The sequence below is a fragment of the Pelophylax lessonae genome (assembly GCF_965119305.1).
Source record: "Pelophylax lessonae genome assembly, chromosome: 7".
In the NCBI taxonomy this organism is placed as follows: domain Eukaryota; kingdom Metazoa; phylum Chordata; class Amphibia; order Anura; family Ranidae; genus Pelophylax; species Pelophylax lessonae.
In genome coordinates this window covers 24,304,881-24,330,806 of record NC_138774.1, presented here as the reverse complement: position 1 = coordinate 24,330,806, position 25,926 = coordinate 24,304,881, and the positions used below count along the sequence as shown (strand labels likewise).

General features: G+C 43.9%; 1 protein-coding gene across 1 annotated transcript in view; it reads left to right on the top strand.

The window, feature by feature from the left end:
- Positions 1–25,926, top strand: part of DIAPH2 (diaphanous related formin 2) — a 1,824,032-nt gene that overhangs the window by 207,015 nt on the left and 1,591,091 nt on the right. Inside the window, exon 5 of the mRNA XM_082263377.1 lies at positions 8,445–8,465. Coding sequence (XP_082119503.1) covers positions 8,445–8,465 — 21 coding nt within the window. The remainder of the gene's footprint in view (positions 1–8,444; positions 8,466–25,926) is intronic.

Genomic DNA, 25,926 nt, shown 5'->3' with positions numbered 1-25,926 from the left:
AGACTCATCAGCGCATATCCGTGAAGAAGAAAAATTACTTGTTTGCAAAATGTTCAGTCTTTTTTTATTTGTTTAGCAAAGAGTGAAAAACCCAGTGGTGAATAAATACCATCACAAGAAAGATCTATCTATCGTAAAAAAATTACAAAAACATCCTATAGGTACAGTGTTGCATCACTGAGCAATTGTCTTTCAAAGTGCTACAGCGCTGAAAGCTGAAAATCAGTCCCTTCCCTCAAGACAGGGTACTAGCTGTAATCCTGGACTCTGACCTCTATCTCCGGCCCCATATATAATCATTGTCCAAATCTTACCTCCTTCACCTCTGTAACATTTCTAAAATGCGCCCCTTCTTAACCAACAACACCATAATGCTACTAATTCACTCCCTCATTTCCTCTCGTCTCAACTATTGCAGCTCTTAAGTAATTGAGTTGACCTACCTCTACACAGAATATCCCCTTTTCAGTCTCATTATCAATGCTGCTACCAGATTTATCCACCTTACCAACTGGTTGGTGTCCGCCACCCTTCTTTGCCAGTCCCTCTACTGGCTCCCCCTCCCCCAATGAATAAAATTAAAACTCCTAAGAAGACCATGCAAAGCCATCAACAACTGCCCAGAGCTGCATCACTAACCTCATCACCCAAACAGTCTTCTCCACACCTCCCAAGACCACATGCTCTAGAGCTCCCTCAACACCTCCTCCTGTGCTTGCTTTCAGGACTTCTATAGATCCTCCCCCATCCTCTGGAACTCCATACCTTAATCTTTATGGCTAACTCCTGCACTGTCCACCTTTAGGTGATCCCTGAAAACTCATCTCTTAAAGGAAGCCTACCCTTCCTCCACTTAAAGATTGAACTTTGACCTTCTCTTCATAGGCATTACTAGAACCTTTTCCATCGATCCCTGAGCCCTTTCTATCAATCCCTGAGCCCTTTCTATCGGTCCCTGAGCCTTTTCCATCGCTCCCTGAGCCCTTACCATCACTCCCTGAGCCCTTACCATCGGTCCCTGAGCCCTTACCATCGGTCCCTGAGCCCTTACCATCGGTCCCTGAGCCCTTACCATCGGTCCCTGAGCCCTTACCATCGGTCCCTGAGCCCTTACCATCGGTCCCTGAGCCCTTACCATTGGTCTCTGAGCCCTTACCATCGGTCCCTGAGCCTTTTTTTCATCAGTCCCTGAGCCTTTTTTTCATCGGTCCCTGAGCCCTTTCCATCGGTCCCGGAGCCCTTTCCAACGATCCCGGAGCCCTTTCAATCGATCCCTGAGCCCTTTTCATCGATCCCTGAGCCATTTCCATCGATCCCTGAACCCTTTCCATCAATCCCTGAGCCCTTTCTATTGGTCCCTGAGCCCTTTCTGTAGGTCCCTGAGCCCTTTCCATTGATCCCGGAGCCCTTTCCATTGATCCCGGAGCCCTTTCCATTGATCCCGGAGCCCTTTCCATTGATCCCGGAGCCCTTTCCATTGATCCCGGAGCCCTTTCCATTGATCCCGGAGCCCTTTCCATCGATCCCGGAGCCCTTTCCATCGATCCCGGAGCCCTTTCCATCGATCCCGGAGCCCTTTCCATCGATCCCGGAGCCCTTTCCATCGATCCCTGAGCCCTTTCCATCGATCCCTGAGCCCTTTCCATCGATCCCTGAGCCCTTTCTATTGGTCCCTGAGCCCTTTCCGTAGGTCCCTGGGCCCTTTCTATCAGTGCCTGGGCTCGTTCTGTAGGTGCCTGGACCCTTTCTGTCAGTCCCTGAGCCCTTTCCATCGATCCCTGAGCCCTTTCTATTGGTCCCTGAGCCCTTTCTGTAGGTCCCTGGGCCCTTTCTATCAGTGCCTGGGCTCATTCTGTAGATGCCTGGATCCTTTCTGTCAGTCCCTGAGCCCTTTCCATCGATCTCTGGGCCTTTTCAATCGGTCCCTGAGCCTTTTCCATTGATCCCTGAGCCCTTTCCATAGCTCCCTGCGCCCTTTCTGTCAGTGCCTGGGCTCTTTCTGTAGGTGCCTGGACCCTTTCCATCAGTCTCTGGGGCCCTTTCAATCGGTCCCTGAGCCCTATCCTTTGGTCCCTGAGCCCTTTCTATCGGCCCCATGGCCTTTTATGTTGGTCCCAGGGCCCTTTCCTCATGCCCTTTACTCCATTGCTGGGCTCTTTATAAGCCCCGGTTCACACTGCTGCTGCTTTTCATACAACATTTCAAAAGGGCGCAATTTTAATCAATATGACTCAAGTCGAAGTAACAAAAAAAGGTTCCTGCACTACTTTATTGTGACTTTGGTGCGATATGAGTGCCATAGACTGCAGTGTTAAATCAATAAACAAAAGTCGCAAGCAAATTGCAGCCAAGCCACATGACATTGGGGTTGCAGCAGTGTGAACTGAGCCTTAGAGCCTTAGAGTCCTGCAGCCAGACCTTTTCTGCAACAGGCCTCCTTCCTGCCATCTTGGGCCCCCCTATGGTGGCAGTGCAACCTTTGGGACCCTAGTAGTTCTACTACTGCGTCTCTATCAACCAGTTATTACCTTTTTTATCACATGCCCCTCCCATTTAAATTATAAGCTCTTGCGAGCAGGAAACTCCTAAACCTCTTGTCTTAAATTGGATGGGAATGGTACTGCCTCCTTTATATCGTAAAGCTGTGGGCAAACTGCCAGTGTTAATAAAACCTGTATAATATTAATAATTTGCATTTGCAGCCTTGTATATAATTGTGGAAGCTTGCTCATTGCAACTGAACATAACACATAAATCCAACCTGTCTGGTTCTAACTACACAACAGAGTCTCTTTCTAGCAAATGGACCTTGCATCCAAATTACCCAACACACAGTGGCTTTAGGTACCAAAGCTGCCTACATACAGTGTCTCTCTGTAGAGCCCAATGTTCTTGCCTCTTCAAGGCATGTTAGATTTTGAGAGAGACCTCTGTGAAAGCAGCTGCCTCTTATATCAACAGGAGTGAGGAAAGCCATGCCAGAAGAGTTATTATTTTGTGAAGAATATGTGAGGCACAAGTGAGACAGATGGACCACATGTTATCTGTTCACCATATTCATACTTCTGGATATACAGTGCCTTGCGAAAGTATTCGGCCCCCTTGAACTTTTCGACCTTTTGCCACATTTCAGGCTTCAAACATAAAAAGATATAAAACTGTAATTTTTTGTGAAGAATCAACAACAAGTGGGACACAATCATGAAGTGGAACGAAATTTATTGGATATTTCAAACTTTTTTAACAAATAAAAAACTGAAAAATTGGGCGTGCAAAATTATTCAGCCCCCTTCAGTTAATACTTTGTAGCACCACATTTTGCTGCGATTACAGCTGTAAGTCGCTTGGGGTATGTCTCTATCAGTTTTGCACATCGAGAGACTGAAATTTTTGCCCATTCCTCCTTGCAAAACAGCTCGAGCTCAGTGAGGTTGGATGGAGAGCGTTTGTGAACAGCAGTTTTCAGTTCTTTCCACAGATTCTCGATTGGATTCAGGTCTGGACTTTGACTTGGCCCTTCTAACACCTGGATATGTTTATTTGTGAACCATTCCATTGTAGATTTTGCTTTATGTTTTGGATCATTGTCTTGTTGGAAGACAAATCTCTGTCCCAGTCTCAGGTCTTTTGCAGACTCCATCAGGTTTTCTTCCAGAATGGTCCTGTATTTGGCTCCATCCATCTTCCCATCAATTTTAACCATCTTCCCTGTCCCTGCTGAAGAAAAGCAGGCCCAAACCATGATGCTGCCACCACCATGTTTGACAGTGGGGATGGTGTGTTCAGGGTGATGAGCTGTGTTGCTTTTACGCCAAACATAACGTTTTGCATTGTTGTCAAAAAGTTTGATTTTGGTTTCATCTGACCAGAGCTCCTTCTTCCACATGTTTGGTGTCTCCCAGGTGGCTTGTGGCAAACTTTAAATGACACTTTTTATGGATATCTTTAAGAAATGGCTTTCTTCTTGCCACTCTTCCATAAAGGCCAGATTTGTGCAGTATACGACTGATTGTTGTCCTATGGACAGAGTCTCCCACCTCAGCTGTAGATCTCTGCAGTTCATCCAGAGTGATCATGGGCCTCTTGGCTGCATCTCTGATCAGTCTTCTCCTTGTATGAGCTGAAAGTTTAGAGGGACGGCCAGGTCTTCCTAGATTTGCAATGGTCTGATACTCCTTCCATTTCAATATTATCGCTTGCACAGTGCTCCTTGGGATGTTTAAAGCTTGGGAAATCTTTTTGTATCCAAATCCGGCTTTAAAATTCTCCACAACAGTATCTCGGACCTGCCTGGTGTGTTCCTTGTTCTTCATGATGCTCTCTGCGCTTTAAACGGACCTCTGAGACTATCACAGTGCAGGTGCATTTATACGGAGACTTGATTACACACAGGTGGATTCTATTTATCATCATTAGTCATTTAGGTCAACATTGGATCATTCACAGATCCTCACTGAACTTCTGGAGAGAGTTTGCTGCACTGAAAGTAAAGGGGCTGAATAATTTTGCACACCCAATTTTTCTGTTTTTTATTTGTTAACAAAGTTTTAAATATCTAATAAATTTCGTTCCACTTCATGATTGTGTCCCACTTGTTGATTCTTCACAAAAAATTACAGTTTTATATCTTTATGTTTGAAGCCTGAAATGTGGCAAAAGGTCGCAAAGTTCAAGGGGACCGAATACTTTTGCAAGGCACTGTAAATCTAGCAAAGTTTCCTAACCTCTTGCCACCTAGGTAACGTGGCAACAAAGGGATTAAGCTTTATTGTCAAAATGCTACAACATGTGTTCATGGACATCTGTGCTGAACGGTCATAAAAGACTTTCGGTATCTAGCCCATCCCGCCAGCTCCCGATCATGTGACCACTGTGACGTCCACAGTGCTCATGTGATCGGGCAGGAGAAGGGTAAAGAATGGGATAGGTAACTGTAAGTAACCTCAAATTTTTGCAAAATTGTAACAAACCTCAATTTTTAATGGGCTTCAGATCACGTGACCCCTGTGATAGCCAATTACAGTGGTCATTTCATCAGGTAGGAGAGGGGTTAATAATGGGATAGGTAACTGTAAGTAACCTAAAATTTTGGCGAAATTGCAGCAAACCAAGTATTAATGAGCTCCAGATCATGTAACCACTGTGATAGCCAACCACAGTGATCATGTGATTATAAGTCTGCTCCGCCCCTGGACATAAAGACCCACCTGAAGTGTAGTGATGGGTGGGAATGGGTTACCATGGTTGTTTTTTGTGTTTTGCTTGCCATGACAGCTTATAAAAAGCAATAAGCTCCAGTGCATAGCTAGAATACAGTCAAGAATTTTTCATTTTAGGTTTTGTGGTTTTAGCTGTTTTTAAACCTCTTACAACAGATATGTGTGTGCTGACATTGCTGACCACCTTCTAAAAATGCAAGTTACCTGACTGTTCTGCAGATCCACTATCTATGGTAATTGCTGAGTCACTAACCAAGAATGAGTATCGGTTTTAAAAAAATGTATAGAAAGCACATAGAAAAACCAAAAATAATGTCCCTTTGTGGCTGCTTGAAGGTCCATGACTCAGAGCTTTAAATCTGAAGAATCGACATTAAAGTTAGACACTCGGCTCTTTTAGAAAAGAAGGTCAGCTGGTTTAATTTCAGTAAATACTTCAAAAGGTCCACTTTCTCAACCATGTGTTACACTTCATGGCCAAAGTTGTTGGACATCTGACCATCACACCTCTATGAGCTTGCTGAGCATCTCATCCTAAAACCATGGGTATTGATGTGGCGCTGGTCTCTCTTCGTTGCTAAAGCAACCTCCACTCTTTCAGGAAGGCTTTCCACAAGATTTTGGACTGTATCTTTGGGTTTCTGTACCCATTTAGCCAGGTCCGCTACTGATATTGTATGAGAAGACCTGACCTTGTTCCAAAATTCTCATTACCTGTAAGAACCAGTGGTGGCTGGTGTGTTGGGGGCGCAGGGGCGCCGCCCCCCCTATCCATGCATCCGGCCCCCTAATCTGCATGCGGGGCGCCGGATGCATGGAGTTCAATGGGCTTTTTTTCTTTTTTTTGCATCACCTGATTAGAGCCAGAGGCTCGAATAGGCTTCAGCAAAGGGTGTACCCGGGGCGCAGAGCAGTGCGCCCCGAGTCCACCCATTGTGTGACAAAAGCGAATGAAAATTCGCTATTGCAACACGGATCCTCCTCCTGGCCAATCAGGAAGTGGGTCCGATACGAGCTTCCTGATTGGCCGAAAGGCAAACCCCATGCCATTGGCTGGGGAGGAGGCGGGAGCCGGGAGGACTGAGGACTCCAGGAGACGCCGCCACGCCGGGAAACTGAAGTCGCGAGCCGTCGCTGGTAAGAACTTGACTCAACCTTCAACATATGGATATTCCCAAAATTTTCTCAAAGAAAATGAGCCCAGAACTTTTTATTATGCAATGATAACGTTTAAAATCATTAGACAAAAAAAAAAAAAAAAAAGTGTAAAATATTCCTAAAACACCATACTGCTCTGTGACCTTGCTGGTATATCACACCCAACCAAAGGGATAACAAGCACCTTCAGGGCTCTACTGCAAGAAACCATGAAGGGACCCTTTGACCACCAGAGCCCTTTCCATCAGTCTCAGATCCCTTTCTTTTGATCCCAGGGCCCTTTTCTCTGGTCCCAGGGTCCTTTTCTCTGGTTTTGGTGCCCTTTCCATCTGTCCAGGGGCCCTTTCCATCTGTCCCCGGGGCCCTTTCCACTGGTCCCGGGGCCCTTTCCACTGGTCCCGGGGACCTTCCCACTGATCCCCGGGCCCCTCACTCTTTAAATCCTTTAAAGCAGTAGTAAAGTTTCCTAAAAAAAGAAAAAGACCCTGCATACTAGCACATTATAAAATACTTACCTTAAAACTAAGCCCTCCAGTGGGGTGCTGTCACCACTGACAAGGTTTCCTTCTTCACCCTGTCTTCCTTCCGGGTTCGCCAGCTCCAACCGTCTGATTGGCCAAGCCACAATGATGTCACTCCCCGGTTCATGGCACAGAGCTCTGAAGGAACGGCACCGTAACAGGTCCTTGTGCTGGTGACATCACTGGCTGCTGCTCGCTGGAATAACTCCTAAATGGTGCACGTTTAGGAGATTCATTCTACCTACAGGTAAGCTTTATTATAAGCTTACTTTTAGGTAAAAATGTCATGCACTACTTTACTACCACTTTAAAGACTCTTTAAATCACATAAGTCACAAGCAAGTCATAATTACATTGCAGGGAAATCACAAGCAAGTCCCAAGGAAGTTGCAAGAATAACGCAAACAAGTCGCACAACTTTGGGGTTGCAGCAGTGTGAACGAAGCCTTACGGTCCTGCAGCAGGACCCTTTCACATGTTCTGAATCGGCCCACTTTGTGCCATCCTGCCCCCCCCCCCCCAAAGTGGTGGAACGCAAGGGCGACCTTTGGTAATTCTGCCTCCGCACCCAACAAGCATATTATATGATATTGCCCCTAAAGCACATACAATCATGAGGTTCCTCAGTCTTCCTAAAGATCCAGATTCCATCCAGGATAAGGGGATAGCACTGCAATCCTACATCCAGACATAAATCAGATACAAAATATGTCTTAAAAAGTTCCAAGGTATGCCCATTTTTTTAGTTCTTGGGGTTAGAATGTTTGTTACTATAGTGACCTTTGTCTATGCGTTGAGCACACAGTTGGGTTTTTCTGCCTTGGTTCCACCTATTTCAAAAGGTGTTCGATAGGATTGAGGTCAGGGATCTTTGCTGGTGACTTGAGTTCCTCCATATAAAATTGGTCAAACCATAACATGTCTTTATGGGACTGGCTTTGTACACCGTTGAAAAGAAGAGAGTCTTCACCACACTGTTACGCAAGGTTGGCACCATTGTCTAAAACTTCTGTTGTAGTATTACCATTACCCTTTACTGAAAACACCAGAACCCAATCTTTTGAAGAGAGGTCCACATGCTTTTGTCCATATACAGTAGGTGTGAAGGTTACGTGTCCACAAACTGTTGGCCATATTGTGTATGTCCACCATTGGATTTCATTCTGATCATGCTCCATCCTCTTTGCCATGTCCACGTCTGCCATTGTGTGACTTCTGCTTGTTGGTTGCGCCATTAAATGCCTATAATATCGATATACAAAGGCTGATTGCATTATACACATTCCAATTGCTTCCTCTTGGTATGTATTGATTCACTAGTGCATGAAACCACCTTAGTTCCATATTCAATGTTGGTGAAGAATAGCATGTGTTTGTATAAATGTGTTTGTCTTGCGGGGATGAGCTGTCTGTGCGGGGGATCTAGTCAAGTAACCATTGTGATTAGCTATTAACCATAGAGTGGCCTTGCTTGAATCTACTACTAATTGTGCTGTATTTGTTTTTTCCACCTTCTAATCCTTCTCCGCTGAACCCCTGCATGCAGATAACTGGAAGTAAAGCTATGGTGAGTACTTATCTATGTTATACATATATAATGGGTAAGCTTTGTGTCTTTTCTTGCACTAGCTGTGACTTAGAGCTGAAGTCTAGGTATGATTTCAAAGCATAGTTACAGTATATAATTAGTCCATAGTCCATCTATTTCAACCAATAAAAAAAAAAAATTGAAAACCTCTACATACAGAACCCTTCATCCAAAGTTGATCCAGAGGAAGGAAAAAAAAAAACACAAGACAATTTATTCCAGAGGTAAAAAAAAAAAAATGTCCTTCCTGATCCCGCCCATGACACACCCAGATATTCCCTGGATCAACTACCCCTGGTGTTATTACTTGGCCAGAACTAGTTTTTGAGGGAGCGTATTCCACATTTTCATCTCTTACTATGAAGAAGCCTTTCTGTATGTAGAAATTACATCTATTTTCCTCCAGGCATAAAGAGTTCCCATTGCCTGCCTGGACCAATAAAAACATGAATATCTTATACTTGACGAATCCCTGTGTAAGCTGCAAATCAATGTAGACATCACTGCTAGTCCACTGATAGAAGAAGCATTTTTCTGCATAGTAACTATTTATTTTTATTTATTTTTTCAATGAATACAAAGACTTGTACGAGTGTGGTGACGTCACAGTCTCTACCTTGTCCAATCAGAGAACTCATTGCCAGGAGCCGCGTGCGTGCAGGAGCAGCCGGTCACGGCACAGGGCTCTGAAGAAACGGCACGGGCGGCTGTTTCTTCAGAGCGCATGCGCCGATGACATCATCGGCTGCATGAAATGTGAATATCTCCTAAACGGTGCATGTTTAGGAGATATTTACAGTACCTGTAGGTAAGCCTTTTTAAAGGCTTACCTATAGGTAAAAGTTATAAGAGTGGGTTTACAACCACTTTAACACAACACAGATGAACACGCGCCGTAACACAGAGTTAATACACTGCAACAGATTGCTTCAATGTGAATGGCACTTGCTTTTGGTTTTTATATATAGATATATAGATATATATATATATATATATATATATATATATATATATATATATATATATATATATATATATATATATATATATATATATATATATATATATATATTATAGAAATAATCAGGATGTGACAGGTGGGTATCCACAGTCCATCAACAAACATTTTTATATATTCTGGTAATTTGCGTCCATGTGAACATTTATAGCTAGAGACCTCTTCTACATATAAAAAGCACATAGAACCTAGTGCCCTCTGGAGGATCATGTTGTTATGGCGGCTCAGAGCTGCATCCAGCAGCAGGTTTAGACAATGTAACAAATCAGGTTGGTTGGTTTTAAAATGAGAAATTGTATCTCCTGTAATACTGTCATAATATTGTAAACCGGTTTCATTTTTATAACAAATCAGATGCTACACCTTGACTGGTCCCATTTTTAAAATTTTGTAACGTTGCTTGCAAGGGGCATAAAACACAGGGAATTATTGAGCAATGACTGGTAGAATCAGGGTCTATCTAGAGAAGATCAGATCATGTCCCTTTTTTTTTTTAAATTTATTTTATTTAGTGCATATTTGTTACCCCTGCATCTGCAGTAATACACAATCATCTGCAATAGGTTTAGGACCACCTGCGATAGACCATGGAACCTACAGTTTTCCATTTAACACACTAACACACCAATTCAGCCTGACATTACTGGTCTACTGTCCAGTTTTGTGCCATAGACTCTCTGCCTGCTAACCAACCTGACCTCACTGATCCCCTGACCTTTACCCAGCCTGATGGTCCTGTGCTGGAGGCCGGACCTCAGGGTCTTGTGCCGGATATCTAGCTGTCTCTAAGGGATTGGGGGCTCTTCCCCATAGGAGTGGTAAATACAGGAGTTTGTAAACGCTTCTGTTCTTTGACAGCTGCTGGTCTCATTCCAGCATCCTGGTTTTGGATAGACTGTCTCAGTCAGCCAGGTGGGGCCCTCAACATTTTTTTCAAACCACTCTTCATCCATCCTGTGCTCCAGCTACCCATCTTGACTCCAGTGATGTCACCTGCTATCCAGTCTTACATCACCGGTTCTTTGTCTACTGTCCAGTTTTGTGACTATAGCCCCAATTGTTGGCTTGTTAGTATGATGCTTCCGACAACCGACTGCGACTTTTCGGCCGAACAAAATCTGGTGTGCATGCTATAAAACTTTTGTTGGCCGTCACCAGAACGGCCAATTTTTCGTCAGTCAGTACAGATTTTTAGACTCTCTGCCTGCTAGCCAATCTGACCTCACTGATTCCCTGACCTTTGCCCAGCCTGATGGTCCTGTGCTGGAGATCTGACCTGATGGACTTGTGCTAGATGTCTAGCTTGTCTCTAAGGGTTCGGGGCCCTTCCTCAGAGGAGTGGTAATATCAGGAGTGTGTAAACGCTCCTTTTGTGACAGCTGCTGGTCTAATTTCAGCATCCTGGTTTTGGCTATGATGCATTCCTGCTTGTCTGCCTGCAAGGTGATTGATGTGGTCAGTCTCTGGGTGGAGACCAAACCTGATTTAAGCCAGCCAAGCCCGCAGTCTCATGCTTGTGATATTGCGTTTGTAACACAAGCTCCAAGCTCCCTGCTTATCTCCTCTGCTGATTTCCCTGTTTATGACCTTTGATTGGATATCAACTACTCTCCAAACTCTGCCCGCCTTTTGACTAAGGATTGGACCATGACTTCTTTGAACTGTATCTGCCTTGTACCTGGACTGTCAATAAACCACTCTACCTGTCTGCCAATTGCAAGTACCTGTTTGCTTTGCTCAGTTCATGCCTGCACTGGCGTGGTACCCAGGCACTATAGCATTGTGTACAAGTCCTGGAGGCAACCCAGTACCGGTAGGCCTGATTGCCTTATGGGAAAAGTGGCTGCTATAGGTGAAGAACACAGATACTAGCTATAGTGTCTGACCACCTGCTTTAGGGATAAGTGTGACATCAGGGTATTACATTGGTGCATTGCCACTTGCAATAGAGGAATTCTAAATGAAGGTGCAATCTTAAAGTAAATCTGCCCAAAATAATGCACTGTTGAAATGATACATGGGGATTGTTTTAATTGCCAAATGACTTGTAATTCTGTTCAGCTGGTCTTGTAAACCAGACTCCTCTGCCAGAAAACCCCCTTTAAAGATGCATATCTGCAGTTGTAATGGTGCTGTGCATGTGAAACTGGCTATTTGGAGAATTGAGCATTGAGTCAAGAGCTGACATAAGCAGACTGGCAGTCAGGTCTTGAATGAAACGGTTTCAGGAACCCATTAAATCTGTAGGTTTAGTTCCATTGTAAAGCTAAAGTTTAGGGGTGTGTTCTTAATGTGGAACTAAACCTAATGATTTGATGGTTTCCCAAGGCATGGTTATGGTGATAATGGTCACCGGTGCCAGTGTGTTTGTCAGCGCCTAACTAAATGTTCAAGTCTGGTTTCAAATGTGCTGCTCTGTGAGGACTGCAGATCTATTCTTCAGCTTTAAAGGATGGAAGGGTTCAGCTTTAAAGCTGAAGTTTAGGTATGGCAATTATTACATAGTAACATTGGTCCAGCTTTGAACAATGTAACAATGTATGTACCATACTTGTGGGATCCCTGTGGAAATCCTTGTAGTAGACATCACTATTCCAGTGATCTCCTCTAGCTTCCAGGTACCATGCTGAGCTACTGCATTGTGAACACAGGAGGTTGTTTGTTCGGCATGGGCACCGTTCAGGGAACTCTTTGCATTTTCTCAATGAATGCAAAGTGTTCTCTGAGTGTACGAGGTAGAGAGGAGAGACTGTCATGATGTCCATCTTGTCCAATGAGAGAACACTTTGCATTCATTGAGAAAAGGCAAAGGGCTCTCTAAATGTCACCCATGCTGAGTGAGCAATCTCCTGTGTTCAGTAAGTGGCAGGGCAGCCGCTTGGCATGGGAAGCTAGTGGAGACCACTTGAGTAGTGGTAGCTACTACACTGATTTCCAGCTTCCACAGAGATCCCACGGGTATATCACATACATATTTACAGTACATTGGTTCAAGCTGGACCAATGTAACTTTGTGAACATTTTCAGACCTAAACTTCGGTTTTTAAAGTGGAACGAAACCCTTTCATCTTTTAAAACTGGATGATGAAGAAGCAGCAGCACATTAATGAAGTCACCACCAGAAGTTTGAATCTTAGTGTTGCCCCTCTATCTCCCAGTCTGAGCATTACGGTAAAACAGGGGTCTCCAAACTTTCCAAGCAATGGGCCCATTAGACTTCAGGAGGGTCAGACTGTGGCCAGTTGGAGTAGAAAATGCTTCAGTGTCGGTGGGAGTAGACAATGTCTCAGGCTTAGTGTTAAGTGGGAGTAAAATAAATGTCCATACTTTGGTCAGTAGGAAAAGAAATAATGTCCCATCATTGGTGTCAGTGGGTGCAATAGTGTCCCATCATTGGTGTCAGTGGAAGGAATAGTGCCCCATCATTGGTGTCAGTGGGAGGAATAGTGACCCATCATTGGTGTCAGTGGGATTATCAATGCCCCCTCATTGGTGTCAGTGGGAGGAATCGTGCCCCATCATTGGTATCAGTGGGAGGAATAATGCCCCATCATTGGCATCAGTGGAACGAATAGTGCTCCATCATCGGTGTCAGTGGGAGGTATAGTGTCCCATCATTGGTGTCAGTGGGAAGATCAGTGCCCCATCATTGGTGTCAGTGGGAGGATCAGTAACTCATTGTCGGTGCCAGTGGGAGGAATGGTGGCCCAGCATTGGTGTCAGTGGCAGACTCAGTGCCCCATTGTTGGTTTCAGTGGGGATTCAGTGCCCCATCATTGGTGTCTGTGGGAAGATCAGTGCCCCATCGTTGTTGTCAGTGGGAGGATCAGTGACTCATTGTTGGTGTCAGTGGGAGGAATAGTGCCCCATCATTGGTGTCAGTAGGATGATCAATGCCCCATCATTGGTGTCAGTGGGAGGCTCAATGCCCCATCATTGGTGTCAGTGGGAGAAATAGTGCCCCACCATTGTTGTCAGTGGGAGGATCAGTGACTTATTGTCGGTGTCAGTGGGAGGAATGGTGGCCCAGCATTGGTGTCAGTGGGAGACTCAGTGCCCCATTGTTGGTTTCAGTGGGGATTCAGTGCCCCATAGTTGGTGTTAGTGGGAGAAATAGTGCCCCATCGTTGTTGTCAGTGGGAGGATCAGTGACTCATTGTTGGTGTCAGTGGGAGGAATAGTGCCCCATCATTGGTGTCAGTGGGATTATCAATGCCCCATCATTGGTGTCAGTGGGAGGCTCAATGCCCCTCATTGGTGTCAGTGGGAGGAATAATGCCCCATCATTGGTATGGAAGGAATAGTGCCCCATCATCGGTGTCAGTGGGAGGTATAGTGTCCCATCATTGGTGTCAGTGGGAAGATCAGTGCCCCATCATTGGTGTCAGTGGGAGAAATAGTGCCCCATCACTGGTGTCAGTAGGAAGACTAGTGCCCCACTGTTGGTGTTATTGGGATGATCAGTTACCCATCAGAAAAAGGGATCCACCATTGGTGTCAGTGGAAGGACTAAGCCTCATCACTGCTGTGGGAGGAATAGTGCCTTGGTGCAAGGAACAGTGCCCCTAGGGCAGCATACAGACAAGCAAAGGGCCGCATTCGGCCCACAGGCCACCGTTTGAAGACCATTGCTGTAGAAGGAATTACAGGTACCAAGACAAAATTTTCTTACACTAAACACACTTGAAAAAAAAAACTTCATGATTTCACAGGAAATCCATAAATTCATTAGTTGTTGAGCCAAGACTTGACCACCCAAGCTCTTGTCCGAATTTGCTTAATGAGGCACCCAGTATTTTGGATATCTCTGGGAGAATACCAAAGCTGGGCGCAGGCATCTGCATCATTTATACACATGAAACTGCAACAAGTACATTTTAACCCTTTCCTGGTGGAATGCATTGTGTTAAAAGACTATTACTTTGAAGATCGACCCTTAGCACTTGGGTGGTAACAGTGTCTTGATCTTTGTCAAGTGACGGCATCTGTCTGCTAAGTGTTAACCTCTTCTTCTAAGCATCCTTTAGACATAATTACATCTTTAATTAGGTCAGAGCCGCATAAGCCCGTGCGTCACAGTATAAATAATTATACTGTATATATCCCTAGCCCTTTTCCTGAACGAAGAGTTAAAACTTTAAACATTTCAAGAGTGAATAGGAACACTCCAGATTTGCCCACTCAGGCCATCCAATGCCTAAAACAAATATTGAATGCAGTTAAGTCAATTTGATGAAAAAGAAACCTCAATCCAATTCAGACCGCTCGATCGACCACAGAAATTCCATGAAAAAGATTCCCTTTGGCTGCCAGCAGGGGGAGACAAACCCTTGCCTATGCCCGCCTTGGCCTATTTTGGTCTCAATAGCTCCCTTTTGTTTGATATATTATTTTCATACCTTGATGTAATTTACATATTTATAGTTTTGTTCATGGCATTGTATGAATACTAAATATAAAACATTAACTTTGGTAGAATAATAACGTTCATAATACTGGCAGATTGTAACATGACAAAAGGGGGAGAAAAAATGTATATATACTTAAATCGGAGGCTTCATAGAGAAGGTAACGGTGAATCAATTGCAACACTAAAAGGAGAAAAAAAGAAAGACCTTTGACATGAAAAGATTGCTGACCTTCTGTAATCTGATTAGTTCCTATAGATATGCAGATTGCTTGCTTAGCTGGCGGTTCTTGATTACGTATTTCATAAATGAATACAATGATTTTTTTTTTTTTTTTTTTTGTAAGGTGGTTTGAGTAAGGCATGAGGTTTGGACTTCTGTATATTACATCCCTGACATCTCCATGTAAATTGTACTGTCACTCTACCTTGGCCTTAGTCTGCCCTTTCCATTACTGCTCACATCCAGGACATCTGTAAATCTAGCAGTTTCTACTTGACTAATATTTCTAATACATGCCCCTTTTAGACCCAAGGGACCACCATAATCTTACTCCATGATCTCATGATGTCTGACCTTGACTACTGTTTGCTATTCTGTTAACAAGACTCTATAATAAACTCATGAATAAATCTTCAATGTACTATGAATGGTGCTGTAGGATTGTCCCACCCTTCCCACAATGGTGATGTAGGATTGTCCTACCCTTCCCACTGAGTCTTGTTTGCTCCATGTCTCTTCATCAGCTTCCAGTTGCCTTCAAAACAACTTTTCTCAAGCAGTGCTCCATGGTACCCAAGATACAGACGTTGCTAATGATTCCTTAAACGGCGATCTTCTGCCATCCTATGGTTAGATGTCCTCAGTCTGATGTCCAGAATCACGAATAACTCCAAAATGTACTATGAATGGTGCTGTAGGATTGTCTTACCCTTCCCACGGGGTCTTATTTGCTCCATGTCTCTTCCTCAGCTTCCATTCGCCTTAAAACAACCTTTCATGAATAACTCTACAATGTACTATGAATGGTGCTGTAGGATTGTCCTACCCTTCCCACGGGGTCTTATTTGCTCCATGTCTCTTCATCAGCTTCCAGTTGTCTTAAAACAACCTTTCTCAAGCAGTGCTCCATGTTACCCAAGGTACAGATGTTGCTAAGGATTCCTTAAACGGCGATCTTCTGCTATCCTATGGAAAGATGTGCTCAGTCTGATGTCCAGAATCATGAATAACTCTACAATGTACTATGAATGATGCTGTAGGATTGTCCTACCCTTCCCACAGGGTCTTGTTTGCTCAGTGTCTCTTCATCAGCTTTCATTCACCTTAAAACAACCTTTTATGAATAACTCTACAATGTCTACAATGTACTATGAATGGTGCTGTAGGATTGTCCTACCCTTCCCACAATGGTGCTGTAGGATTGTCCTACCCTTCCCACTGAGTCTTGTTTGCTCAGTGTCTCTTCATCAGCTTCCAGTTGCCTCCAAACAACCTTTCTCAAGCAGTGCTCCATGGTACCCAAGATACAGAGGTTGCTAAGGATTCCTTAAATGCCGATCTTCTGCTATCCTATGGATAGATGTGCTCAGTCTGATGTCCAGAATCATGAATAACTCTACAATGTACTATGAATGGTGCTGTAGGATTGTCCTAGCCTTCCCACAATGGTGATGTAGGATTGTCCTACCCTTTCCACTGGGTCTTGTTTGCTCAGTGTCTCTTCATCAGCTTCCAGTTGCTTTAAACCATGGGTGTCCAACCTCTTGGCTTCTCTGGGCCACATTGAGTGTAGAGAAATTTTCTGGCGCATATAAATACATACTATTAGTTAACCACTTCCATACAGAGCAGTTTGACACCCTTCCTGCCCAGACCAATTTTCAGCTTTCAGCACTCTCACACTTTGAATGACAATTGCTCAGTCATGCTACACTGTAACCAAACAAATTTTTTATCATTTTTTTCACACAAATAGAGCTTTCTTTTGGTGGTATTTGATCACAACTGGGGTTTTTTTTTTCGTGATATATGCAAAAAAAGAGCAAAAATTTTGAAAAAAAACACTTTTTTTTTCAGTTTCAATTATAAAATTTTGCAAAAAATTAATTTTTCTTCATACATTTGGGCCAAAATGTATACTGCTACATGTCTCTGGTAAAATTAACCCAAATTAGTGTATATTATTTAGTCTGTGTGAAAGTTATTGAGTCTAGAAGCTATGGTACCAATTACTGAAAATTGATCACACCAGAAGTACTGACTGCCTATCTCCTTTCTTGAGGCCCTGAAATGTTAGGACAGTACAAATACCGCCCAAATGACCCCTTTTTGTAAAGTAGACAGTCCAAGGTATTTAGTAAGAGGCATGGTGGGTTTTTTGAAGTTGTAATTTTTTCCCACAATTCTTGGGAAAATGAAGAAAAAAAAATTTTTTTCTTTTTTTTCCCACAAAGTTGTCAATTTATAAGCTATTTCTAACACATAGCATGTACACAGCAAAAATTACACCCAAAAATACATTCTGCTACTCCTTCCGAGTATGGCGATACCACATGTGTGAGACTTTTACACAGCCTGGCCACAAAAAGATACTCCACGTCCAAGAAGCACCTTCAGGCGTTCTAGGAGCATAAATACACATAAAACTTTCTTACTACCTATCACACTTTTCAAGGCCCTAGAGCACCAATACAATGGAAAAGTCCACAAAATGACCCCATTTTGGAAAGAAAACACTCCAACGTATATTCTATGAGGCATTATGGGTCCTTTGAACATGTCATTTTTTTCCACAGGTTTTTGGAAAATGTGGGAAAAAAATGAAAACTTTTTTTTTTTACAAACAGAATAAAATAGAGATAATTGCGCTAACTTTAAAAAATGTAAGCAGCTGACATCAATCACTGAACTAAGGAGGGTGATAAATCAATAAATACAAAAATATGTGCAGCGCTAGAAGAAAAAAATTCCCAACAAAATAAATTGTCCAATCGCAGGAAACATTCCACAAGTAACGTAAACAATTGATGGTGAGAAAAAGTCCAATATATAATGGTGCAAATCATATATAAGTGCAGCAAATCCCGTCACCAGTGAAGGTAGAAATATATTGCGCTCACCAGATGGATGGGACCCCAAAACACCTTATAGTGTAGGAGTCAAACAGGCTTAAAAATGATGGAGTGTCCCCACAGATTTTTCACCAATTCCAACGGCAACCATGCAAATCTCCGGTAGATGGAATAGTTCAGAGATTCCCCTTCCACATGGTGGGTGGTAAAACCGAAAAAAATGGAGGGACATATAGCGTAATATTGCTAAAATCAATTTAATATCAATAAAGCTGATACACTTACAGACATCCGTGAAAGACAGGCATATAAGATGTAAAACAGCTGGGCTGACCAAGTCCTCTTTACATGTTTCGGCATAAATGCCTTTTTCAAAAGATAAAGTCAGCAGGTAGCCAGTGTTCATATATATATAGAGGTAGAATTGATTGGGTACACCTGTAGGAAGTAGGCGGTGGACTGCATGGAAACCGGAAGTAAAACCGGCGTGCGTTCCAAGCCTCACTATGGTATAGCGCCAAAAATGAAGTCTATTAAATCATAAGGGGAAACAGGAAGTGATGAAATGCCTGGAGGGGATGGCATTAGCCATCGTACATCCCAAGCCTCTTTCTGAATTGTAAGACAGGAAGTGCTGACATCACATCCGGGAATAGGCGGAAGTGATGTCAGCGTCAAAACATCCAGGGGGGACGGCATTTAACCATCATCAACCCCAAGCCTCCATCTGAAGTGTAAGACCAGATATGCCGACATCACATCCGGGATTGGGCGGAAGTGATGTCAGCACGGCAAGGCGGACCGCCTTACCGGAAGTTGGAGCATATCAATGCACCAGGTCAACAAAACAGAAATGGAGACAGCTCAGATTGGCCGATTCAGCGAGTAGTGAATATCGCCAATAAGAGAACAAAAAAAGGGGGAGAATAAAAAGAGTTAGCTGTTAGCTGTTAAGAAACCCTATATACAGCCTCAACTGAAAAAGGGTCTAAAATCTCTGTGTGAACAGAAAGACCTCATAGTGCGCCCTGCAGACAAGGGCGGCGGCATCGTCGTCCTTGATAAACAGGACTACTATGATGAAATGGGTAGAATCCTAGGCGATCAGGACACCTATATTAAAATACAAAATAACCCTACTACTTCTTTTAAGAAGGAATTGGTGAGACTGGTGGAGAAAGGCTATGAAAGGAACTTAATAAACAAGAAAGAAAGGTCTTTTTTGGTTCCCATAGCCCCCCGCATCCCAGTCATGTACTATTTACCGAAAGTACATAAAAACCCGGTAAATCCTCCTGGTCGCCCTATTATTAGCGGCATCAATTCTATTACATCACGTATTGGCAAATACATCGATTTCTATCTACAACCGCTGGTTATTGAAACTCCTTCCTTCATTAAGGATACCTGTGATGTTATCAACAGGCTGAAAAATATCAAGTTAGAAGGTGAACATCTGATGGTGACTGCAGATGTCACCTCTCTTTATACTTGTATCCCTCATGATCAGGGTTTAAATGCTGTTGACCATTTCTTAAAGACAGATAAATCTATCTCTTCTTCACATCGAGATTTCATTCTAGATCTGTTGATATTTGCCACCGGGAGGAATTACTTTTGGTTCAATCACCAATACTTTTTACAACAAAGGGGTGTGGCCATGGGGGCGAAGTTCGCCCCTAGTTTGGCCAACCTCTTTATGGCCAAATGGGAGGAGGATGTCGTCTTTCCTTATGACGCACCCGAGCTGGTTCTCTGGGTGCGTTATATAGACGACATCCTCCTCCTGTGGAAAGGGGACACCTCATCTCTCGAGACATTCATGTCATTCTTGAATGATAACACGAGAGGTATTCATTTGTCTTTTGAATATAGTTCCACCAATATCCATTTCCTAGACCTCAATATTTCCATAGTGGACAATCAGTTTGTCACCAGTACTTTTTTCAAGGACACAGACCGTAACTCGTACCTGCCTGTTGACAGCTGTCATCACAAGGCTTGGTTGGGTGGAATACCTAAGAGTCAATTCATCAGACTTAGGAGGAATTGTACTCATGAACATGAATTCCTCCAACAAGCCCAGCTGCTAAAGGATAGGTTCTTACTTCTTAGTTAAGGGTTATAATTCTGATGCTCTTGAGTCCACTATAAGGGAAGTAACCCAGATTGATAGAGCACAATTACTTTCTGGGTCTAAAAATAGAAATAAAACAAAAAACCAGTCTGATTTTGCTAAATGGTCCTTTTTTACCAATTTTTCTATTCAGCATAATTCCATCAAGAGAATTATATCCAAACATTGGGATGTACTTAGAAATGACCCCATTTTGGGTACCGTTTTACCTGTACGACCCTCGGTCACTTTCAGAGGTGCACCTGCATTAAGAGGACAATTAGCTCCCAATGTACCGGATGAACCAATTAAACCCAAAAAATTTTTTGCTGATCTTATTGGTTTTTATCCCTGCCGGAAGTGCAGAGTGTGCGAATATAATTGTGATAAAAGAAGGAAATTTACATCCTTTCAATCTTCTGTCACAGGGAGTCTTCACCATATCAAATTTTTCGCCACTTGCATAACTACTCATATTGTTTATTTGTTAACGTGCCCCTGTAAAAAGCAGTACGTGGGACGCACTATAAGGTCCTTTAATGTGCGTGTTAATGAACATATTACGAGCATTCTCACAGGCAAGGATAAGCATACTGTAGGTAAACATTACCTTCTTTATCACCATAAAGATCCCACTGGCACTTTATTTCAGGTCATAGACCAGTATGTACCTCCCTGGAGGGGTGGCTCAAAAATTCGTGGTGTCTCTAGGAGAGAGACATACTGGATCTATACTTTGAAGTCCTACCATCCTTTTGGGTTGAATATAGAGTGGGATATAAACGCCTTTATAAACACAGCTTAGCGTACTAAATATCCCACTCCCATCTGCCTTTCTGGCTATCTTTAGCCTTATATGTTCCCTTTATCCTCATTCGTTCTTTTATGTGATTTTATTATTTTTATTCACGATATTTTTTAAAATATTTTTATTATATTTGTCTTTTGGCTGTATACATCATGTAGTTATGTAATAAAAATATTTTTTGTTATAGATATCCTGTATTAAGGGTCACCTAATATGGAGATAGACTATGGACTGTATATAGACAAAATTTGTTATTATGTCCCTTTAACTGTGGACAATTGACATTTTTGTTTTTTTCAATATACTGGTTTCTCAATAAATGAGCCCACTATGTTGATATATTATGGTTTAGATAACTAAACCGATTTTTTCCTCTCCCCTTTTTGTTGGCGCTGTTTAACTATAACGTCATCTTTTTATTCTCCCCCTTTTTTTGTTCTCTTATTGGCGATATTCACTACTCGCTGAATCGGCCAATCTGAGCTGTCTCCATTTCTGTTTTGTTGACCTGGTGCATTGATATGCTCCAACTTCCGGTAAGGCGGTCCGCCTTGCCGTGCTGACATCACTTCCGCCCAATCCCGGATGTGATGTCGGCATATCTGGTCTTACACTTCAGATGGAGGCTTGGGGTTGATGATGGTTAAATGCCGTCCCCCCTGGATGTTTTGACGCTGACATCACTTCCGCCTATTCCCGGATGTGATGTCAGCACTTCCTGTCTTACAATTCAGAAAGAGGCTTGGGATGTACGATGGCTAATGCCATCCCCTCCAGGCATTTCATCACTTCCTGTTTCCCCTTATGATTTAATAGACTTCATTTTTGGCGCTATACCATAGTGAGGCTTGGAACGCACGCCGGTTTTACTTCCGGTTTCCATGCAGTCCACCGCCTACTTCCTACAGGTGTACCCAATCAATTCTACCTCTATATATATATGAACACTGGCTACCTGCTGACTTTATCTTTTGAAAAAGGCATTTATGCCGAAACATGTAAAGAGGACTTGGTCAGCCCAGCTGTTTTACATCTTATATGCCTGTCTTTCACGGATGTCTGTAAGTGTATCAGCTTTATTGATATTAAATTGATTTTAGCAATATTACGCTATATGTCCCTCCATTTTTTTCGGTTTTACCACCCACCATGTGGAAGGGGAATCTCTGAACTATTCCATCTACCGGAGATTTGCATGGTTGCCGTTGGAATTGGTGAAAAATCTGTGGGGACACTCCATCATTTTTAAGCCTGTTTGACTCCTACACTATAAGGTGTTTTGGGGTCCCATCCATCTGGTGAGCGCAATATATTTCTACCTTCACTGGTGACGGGATTTGCTGCACTTATATATGATTTGCACCATTATATATTGGACTTTTTCTCACCATCAATTGTTTACGTTACTTGTGGAATGTTTCCTGCGATTGGACAATTTATTTTGTTGGGAATTTTTTTCTTCTAGCGCTGCACATATTTTTGTATTTATTTTTTTTTTTTTACACAAAGTTGTCAATTTATAGGATATTCCTAACACATAGCATGTACACAGCAAAAATGACACCCCAAAATTCATTCTGCCACTCCTCCTGAGTATGGCAATACCACATGTGTGAGACTTTTTCACAGCCTAGCCATATAGAGGGGCCTAACATCCAAGGAGCATCATCATGCATCCTAGCCACTTGCCTAGGCCTATTTTTGACATTTGGTGTTTACAAGCTAAAATCAGTTGTTTTGCTAGAAAACTGCTTAGAACCCCCAAACATTATATATTTTTTTTTAGCAGTGACCCTTGAGATTAAAATGGAGATTATTGCAATATTTTTTATCACACCGTATTTGCGCAGCGGTCTTCCAAACGCAATTTTTTTGGAAAAAATTCACTTTTTTTAATTAAAAAATAAGAAACCAGTAAAGTTAGCCCAATTTTTTTCCATAATGTGAAAGATAATGTTACGCCGAGTAAATAGATACCCAACATGTCGTCATGTTTCAAAATTGCGCACGCTCACGGAATGGCGACAAACTTTGGTACTTAAAAATCCCCATAGGCGACAATTTAAAAATTTCTACAGGTTGCCATCCTTGAGTTACAGAGGAGGTCTAGGGCTCAAATTATTCCCCTTGCTCTAACGATCGCGGCGATACCTCACATGTGTGGTTTGAACACCGTTTACATATGTGGGCGGGGTTTCCGTATGCGTCGCTTCTGCGCGCGAGCTAACGGGGACAGGGTGCTTTAATTTTTTTTTTTTTTTTACTATTTATTTTATTTTTTATTTTTACACCGTTTAACAAAAAAAAAAAAAAAGGATCATTTTTATTTCTATTACAAGAAATGTAAACATTACTTGTAATAGAAAAAGGCACGACAGGACCTCTTTTTTGTGAGATCTGGGGTCAAAAAGTCCTCAGATCTCACAAGTACACTAAAAGATAGAAAGAAAAAAAAAAAAAAAAAATTATTATATAAAATGAAAAAAAAAAAAAAAGGACCTTTAAACCGGTTGCTAGGCAACAACATTTTCCGTAGCTCCGGTCCTCCAAGACCATAGAGTCAAGTGAGGGCAAGCTTGCCCTCACTCGACATCCTGTCTGTGAGGATCCGGGACCGGATTGTTTTCCCCGCTGCCGGCGGGTCCGGTAAGCGGGGAAAAGGACCGGACGCGGCAGGAGGGGGGGGGGGGGCACCTCTTCCGCCATCCCAGAAGGGTGATCCCACGGCGAATCCGCCGCTGGGACCACCCTTATCGGAAAGCCAGCCGTCCACCGTTTAAAAAAATACCAGGGTTATGGCAGCTATCTGCTGCCATAACACCGGTATTTAGGTTTAAACGGAGGACGTATATAAACCTTTTTGGACTTAGACATGGTGGCTGTATGAAGGGCGACAGGTACTCGGGTACTTTGTTGGGCAGGTGACAGGTACTCGGGTACTCTGATGGGCAGGTCACAGGCAGGTGATAGGTACTGATGAGTAGTACTGATACTGATAGGTGATACTGATACGTGATAGGTACTGATGAGTACTGATGAGTAGTGATGGGTACTGATGAGCAGGTGGCAAGTACTCGGGTACTTCAGGCGTCAGGTACTCTGATGAGCAGGTGGAAGGTACTCGGGTACTCTGATGGGTAGGTGACAGGTACTCAGGTACTCTGATGACGGGTACTCCGTTGACAGGTACTCAAAGTACCCGAGTATCCGTCATCAGAGTACCCGAGTACCTGTCATCAGAGTACCCGAGTACCCGTCATCAGAGTACCCGAGTACCCGTCATCAGAGTACCCGAGTACCCGTCATCAGAGTACCCGAGTACCCGTCATCAGAGTACCCAAGTACCTGTCATCAGAGTACCCGAGTACCCGTCATCAGAGTACCCGAGTACCTGTCATCAGAGTACCCGAGTACCTGTCATCAGAGTACCCAAGTACCTGTCATCAGAGTACCCGGGTACCTGTCATCAGAGTACCCGGGTACCTGTCATCAGAGTACCCGAGTACCTGTCATCAGAGTACCCGAGTACCTGTCATCAGAGTACCCGAGTACCTGTCATCAGAGTACCCGAGTGCCTGTCATCAGAGTACCCGAGTGCCTGTCATCAGAGTACCCGAGTACCTGTCATCAGAGTACCCGAGTACCTGTCATCAGAGTACCCGAGTGCCTGTCATCAGAGTACCCGAGTGCCTGTCATCAGAGTACCCGAGTACCTGTCATCAGAGTACCCGAGTACCTGTCATCAGAGTACCTGATGGGCTGGTGACAGGTACTCGGGTACTTTGATGGGCTAGTGACAGGTGCTCTTTATTGGGGGGGGGCAATCAGTGTGTTTGGGGTGCACTATGATTGGTAACTAGCTGTTACCACACTCTCTTCCTCACACAGGATCAGTGTGTGAGGAGGAGAACACGGTGACAGCTAGTTACCGTGTTCTCTGTTGACATTTGTGACCGGCTGTGATTGGACACAGTCGGTCACGTGGTAAAGAGCCAATTTCATTGGCTCTTTACCTAGATCGGGGATCGACTCTGTCCGAGGGACGAGCCTCGTCCCCGATCGCTGCTCTGCGCGCCCCCGGGGGCGCGCATTGCAGAGAGAACGAGCGGCTCGTGCTGGAGCCGCTCATGTGATCGGCTGTGATTGACACAGCCGATCACGTGGTAAACAGCCAATTTCTATTGGCTGTTTACCTTGATCAGGGATGGGCTATGTCCGAGGGACGAGCCTCATCCCCGATCGCTGCGCTGCGCGCCCCCGGGGGCGCGCAGTAGCAGCTAGAGCGGGCGGACGTCATATGACGCCCGCCCGGATCCGTACAACCACCATGCCGACGTCATATTACTATGACTCGGTATGGAAGTGGTTAAGATATAAAAATAATAAAACACCGCTGCACCCTTCCCGTGCTGCCGCACCCGCCCCCCCCAGCACTAATTTAACACAACTAGTGGATGATCCCCTCCGAGGCTGCCTCTGTGGCTGTTCCCCCGACTCGACTTCCTTCCTCCCCAGCAAAAAAATAAATAAAAAATTTTCAGGGGGCAGTGGGCCGAATTGCCAGCGGTTCCGGGCCGCATTGCCAGCGGTTCCGGGCCGCAGGTTGGACATGCCTGCTTTAAAACAACCTTTCATGAATACCTCTACAATGTACTATGAATGGTGCTGTACAGGGGCGGACTGACCAGTCGGGCATTTCGGGCATTGCCCGAGGGCCCGGGGTCAGGGGGGGCCCGGCAGGGCCGTCTTTCTGCATGGGCACACTGGCAATTTGTCTGGGGGCCCCACGCAGGGTGACAGTTTCCCTGATCTGATCCCCCAGGACGCCGCAGCAGCAGCTTTACTGTGCGCTGGACTGGTTGCTAGAATGGCCAGCCGACTGGCGTCTAGCAACCAGTGACGTCCTGAGAACGAAAGTGAGGCTGAGGAGAGGAAACAGGAAGCAGAGCAGAGAGGATCTTCCTCGTTCTCCGCGCGTATATGTCTGGAATGTGTGGAATGTCTGGAATGTTCCCC